This window comes from Phragmites australis, chromosome 14, assembly GCF_958298935.1.
Source record: "Phragmites australis chromosome 14, lpPhrAust1.1, whole genome shotgun sequence".
NCBI classification, from domain to species: Eukaryota; Viridiplantae; Streptophyta; class Magnoliopsida; order Poales; family Poaceae; genus Phragmites; species Phragmites australis.
Window position 1 is genome coordinate 20,574,094 of NC_084934.1, and position 5,655 is coordinate 20,579,748.

Below are 5,655 nucleotides of genomic sequence, written 5' to 3' on the forward strand. Positions count from 1 at the left end.
GAAGGTAGCCCCGTCAAGGTAGGGCCCAGTTGCCCCGGGAAGTGGAAAGGCACTTCCAGTTGTGGAGTATGCTATAGATGAGGAAGTGAATCAACATGAGGGTGCATGAGACAACCAACGTTTGCTGGAAACTTTGGCCCGTGGACTCAATTGTCCCCGGAACCGTGGGCCAAGACTTCAGGAAAAGATGTTGTCCAAACCATAGCCATGGTTTCGGATGTTAATCTAGATTAAGTGTTATGTCAAGTCTGTCACCCGCAATGAAGAGCGGGCATCAATGGCTAGTACTACATAACTTTCTGTCAGAAAACCTTTCCGAGCGACAACCCCTGCCTCAGGCCTAACATCTTCAGCCCTGACCAAGGCATTCAGAACCGTGGAAGGTGTTGTCGGCCGAATAGTTGGTTCAGGCTCTAGCTCTTGTGCAACAGTCACAATCTGAACAGGGCCCAAGTCAGAACTTTTGTTTCCAAACATCCCAGGCTGTAGGCCATCCACTTCCAATCCAACACTATCGATCACCGGTGATGCCGACGCCGCAGGCTTTTCTGATAGCAGGGCTAGTGCATTGTTGTCCTATATGGCAACCGGCAAATCTTGTTTGTCATTCGCCAAGTCCGCCAAGTTGTTCATCGAAGAATGTTCACCGATTCCCAGGGCCACCCCAGCGGTACCATGCGTGCCCCACTGAGAGCACCATGAGCCTCCTGCGCACCGGCCGACCCAGCCGACTTCGCCTCACCACGACCGAGACTGCGACCCCATCCACTGCCCGCGCCCCCATGGCTATGGCCTCCACGTTGATGGGACTGAAAGCCACCACGAGGGGCAACATTGTCGACGCCGGGACCCGCCGGGCGATACCCGGGGTGGGTGAAACGTGGTGGTCGATGCGCATCGCACGTCCACCAAATACTCGCCCAGGCATGTCCGTGCCCCGGCCAGCATCACCACCAAAGTATTCAAGTGGCTTGTTTCAAACTTCAGAAAAATTGACAACTTCCTCCCACTTGCAAGGTTTTTAGAGTGAGTGCCATGCATACTGTGGCATGTAGGGTAGGACTATCAGTTTCTGCGTGCTTTGGCATGTTTACTGTAGCTATGCAAAGCTGGGTGCAAGCCTGACCCGCTGACCGTAGCCTGCCAATCCGTATAGGGAAGAAGAGACGACGAAGGAAGCCGCAGCCCCCTTCCCCTCACGGTTTCCAAAGAACCAATCTCATTCACTATAAAAAGAAGTCATCTATATCCCCTTTTATTTATTGTTGAGTCAAAAGTAACGTAAAATAAAACTACTCGACCGTGTAATTTGCTATATTCGATGACTCAACTCCCACAGAAGGCGCGGGGGTTTGTTCGTCGACTGAAAAAAAAATCGGTCTCAAAAATGTCAAATTTAGAATATTACTTTGCAAAATGAGACGAGAATAACCAATTGGCTGAACTAAATCAGGCCTCCCTCACTGGCATGGCCCAGCTGCTGGCCTGGCAGTATTGTACTCAAATGAAGCCCACAGCGAAGGAGGCCCACGAACGTGGTGCTACTGGTTACCGGCGGGCGGCTTCCGATGCGGAAGTTTCAACCAGCTCCGATCGCTCGTCGGATTTCCGAAACCGACGCGGCCTCCCTGTCCTCTCCATGAATCGCTTCGGATTCGGAAATCGAGTTCGGAATCGAATCGGAGCGCTCCGCCCACCTATAACCTTTGAAGCCGCACCGCTCCTCTCCATTGACGCCCAAGCCACTATTCGCTCACTTCTCCTTCGCGCCCGCCATGCCCACAATGACAGTGCAGTCCGCGACCATGCGCAGGCTGCGCCGCGAGCTCGAGAACAGCCGTAGCAAGGCAGCCCTCGCGCCGAGAGGAGGTGTCGCCAAGAAACCCTCCTCGGCGCCGTCGCACATCTCTTCTGCACCGCCGCGTTGCTCTGCACCAACGACCCCGCTCGCGCCACGTCGAGTCGACGGTGACGCCCGACTGGACCGCGCGCGGCCGTCCTCGGTCTCCCCTTCGCGCCACGCCGGCCCGCACCTCATCGGGAACTCGTCCATCAGGGAGGGAGCGCAGGTGCGCGTGCGCACGCCGGTCGGGACACTGCGCACGGGGCAGCGCCTCGTGCTCTGGCTCAGCGCGGTCGTCGTCTCTGCCGTGGACGAGGAGGACGGCTACCTCAGCGTCGTCTACAACAACGGCACGTTCCCGCGCGACGACCCCTTCGGCACCGTGCGCGTCGCAAGGAAACACGTCAAGAACATGCCGCCCACCGCCGCGTCCACGGGTTCTTCCACCGTTGTCACCACCGATCGCTCTTCGCACCCGTCACAGAACAAAGCCGCTCTACGGCCGACCGTCGCCGGGAAGAAGCTGCCCTTGCTGAAGAAGCTGGAGAAGGATATGCAGAGATGCTCCAAGGCTATCATGGACTGCTGGTAGCTGTAGTTTGTAGGGATTAGGAGCGCATCGTGACCACGGTGCATGCTCGTACGCTCTGATCCTGCGTTTGTCTGTCATGTACAGCTCTCTTGCAATTGTATGTATTTAGACTAAATTTTTGAATGATTAAGTGTGTCTTAATCCGCTGTGTGTATCAAGTAGAGTACATACCAAGGAGAAATGTTTTGCTCACTATGTATCTGATCATGCGCCTTCGATCAATATTACAACTAGCCGATGAGCTCGCATAATTATGTGGCTATGCTCCATTAAGTATATGGCTATTTTGTGATGCAATTCTAATTTCAACGGTTCAAAGTGCAACTACAATTAGTATACAGTTCTATTTTGTAGAACTTATTTTTCTCCTGTTTTCCTGATTTAAGACGACGATCGAGGTCTCTTTGTTTTATTAAGTTCTTATTTAGGCTTTGTCTGGCAACAAGGGGGTGAAATCACTGGTGTGAATCAATACTGCCAGGGATTTGGTGTAAATCAATACAACCATGGGCATAGGCCGCATTTGGACAGGCACGATGGAAAATCCTGGCAACGAGGGGGAATCGCATGCCGCCGCTAACATGGTGAATTTGTGCCGTACGTGGTCCTGCGTCGATGAGAATGGAGCAGAGGCGCCGCCGCCAATGTCGTGCCTACACGTCGCCGAGCTCGAGCTCATCGCCAATCGACAGTGCTAGCACCAGCGCTGCACCCAGCGTCGCCCATGCTATGAGTGAGCGTCGTGCTCGTGCTAGCGTCGCGTTGTGGATCGAAGGTAGTGGTGCAGTACTTCCCATTGCCGTAACCGGAATTTGAAGGAGAGACTCTGCGATGCTTTCAAGTATACATTTATGTTAATTTGAGGCAACAAAGATAGCTAGAACTAATTAAGAATTATGATATAGGAATCTATTATCACTCGAGAAAAGCAAACATGGTTATAGACATGTTAAGTCGTAAAGTATACAATACTATGGCTATGTTGTAAGAAGCTCAACCGACTTTGAGTGAAGAGTTTCGGCGCCTTAACCTAGGTTTCATTGCCGATTTAGAGGCAGTAGCTATAGAAGTAGAACCTACTCTGGTTGAGGACATTCAGAAGTGATAGATAGAAGATGAAAATATCAAAGGGATTGAAGAGAATATTAAAGCAGACAAAGTCCTAAAGTTCCCAGAAGATGAGAAACGCATGGTATAGTTTGGCAAGCGCATCTGTGTACCAGACTGAAAGAGCTTAAGAAGATAATCTTAAGAGAAACCCACAAGTCAAATTATTCTATTCACTCAGGTAATACTAAGATGTATCAAGATTTGAAGGACTGCTATCGGTGGCTTGCTATGAAGTGATAAATAGTTTAGTATGTGGCAATATGTGATGTATGTCAGCGTGTGAAAGTAGAACGTCAGAAACTAGCAGGATTGCTACAGCCTCTAAAGATACCAGAATAGAAGTGAGAAGAAATTGGGATGGATTTTATGGTCGGTTTACCTCGTACCCAATCAAGCTATGATTCAATATGGGTTATTGTGGATCGTCTCATGAGGTAGCTCATTTCATTCCGATAAAAATAACCTATAAAGGAGATAAGTTAGCAGAGTTATATATATTTAGGATTGTGTGTTTACATGGAGTTTCAAAAAAATAGTGTCGGATCGGGGGACTTAATTTACCTCAAGATTTTGGCAGCAACTTCATAAATCGTTGCACACGAAGTTGAATTTTAGCTTGGCATATCATCCATAGATACATGGACAGACATAAAGAATGAACCAGATACTTGAGGATATGTTGCAAGCATGTGTTCTTCAAAATCATAACAGTTGAGACAAGAACTTACCGTATGCAGAATTTTCATATAACAATAGTTATCAGTCCAGTTTACATATGACCCCATTCGAGGCATTATATGGAAGGAAGTTAAGAACACCCCTGTATTGGAGTGAGATTGAAGAAGGTCAAGTGTTTGGACTGAAAATACTTAAGGAAGTCGAGGAGCAAGTCAAAGGCAATACGGGAAAAGTTAAAGATAGTCTAATCCATACAGAAGAGTTATGCGGACAACTGATGCCGAGAGTTAACTTTCAAGGTTGGAGATTATGTGTATCTCAAGGTCTCGCCTTTAACAGGACTTCGCCGTTTTAAGGTTAAAGGCTAGTTGGCACCTAGATACATTGGACTATTTAGAGTGAGTGCTAAACGTGGAGAAGTGGCTTACTAGTTGGAATTGCCACCCAAGCTAGAAGATGTGTACAACATGTTTCATATATCATAGCTGAAGAAGTGTTTACGAGTATCAGAGGAACAATTACCCCTAGAAAAAGTGGAACCATAAGAGGATTTGACTTATTCAGAATATCCAATCAAGATTTTGGGAACAAAAGAGCAAGTGACTCAGAGAAAGGTCATATGTATGTGTAAAGTTCAGTGGAGTCACCATACTAAAGATGAAGCAACCTGAGAACAAGAAGAAGAGCTAAAGGCAGAGTTTCCTCACCTGTTTAGAGATCAACCCGAATCTTGGGGACGAGATTCATTTAAGGGGGGTAGGTTTTGTAATAGCCTAAATTCTTAAAACCAAGAAAGCTAAAAACTTTTTTCAAAGGAAATAAAAGAATTTGCAAAACTATATAATCCTAAGTGTATATATGTGTATATATTTGATTACTTGATCTTTTGAGCTAGTATAATATATATATATATATATATGGTATATACATAGTATGCATAAATATACATGTCGGAAAATAAAAAAGAATAGAAAAGCCTCTAGAGTTATATGGACCGAAGCCCACCTCTCTCTTTCTCTCTTTCCCTCTCTTTTCTTTGTTCTGGCCCAGCCTAGCTCGACCATCTGGCCCGCCAAGCTCATCCCCAAACTCATGCTCCCTTTCCCCCACTCTCTCACATCACCGTGCTACGCAACCGAGGAAACCCGAGCCGGCCACGAGCCAAGGAGCAAAACCAACGCGCATATGAAGGAGAAGGACTTCTAAAAGCTCGCCAGGTGCGGTTAAGCAAGAATCATGGCTGAGTACACCTTATCCCTAATCAGAATTGAACTCAAATAGGACTCTGAGTTGATGCCGTTGCTGTTCAAATTGAAGCCGAGTCGCCCACGAACTCAATATCTTCTCGGTATATAAGGGTCTAATTGGTTGCCCACCAACCACCTAGCCTGGCTATCCCTGTGAGCCCAGCTGAGTCTGGACAGGCTTATCG

The 5,655-nt window shown here is 47.7% G+C and overlaps 1 protein-coding gene across 1 annotated transcript; it reads left to right on the forward strand.

Annotated features, from left to right (window-relative positions):
- The first annotated feature begins 1,629 nt into the window (after positions 1 to 1,629).
- LOC133890311 (uncharacterized) lies at positions 1,630 to 2,435 on the forward strand. The gene has a single exon (XM_062330720.1). The coding sequence runs from the start codon at positions 1,776 to 1,778 to the stop codon at positions 2,433 to 2,435; it is 660 nt and encodes a 219-aa protein (XP_062186704.1). The 5' UTR covers positions 1,630 to 1,775.
- Positions 2,436 to 5,655: the final 3,220 nt, after the last annotated feature.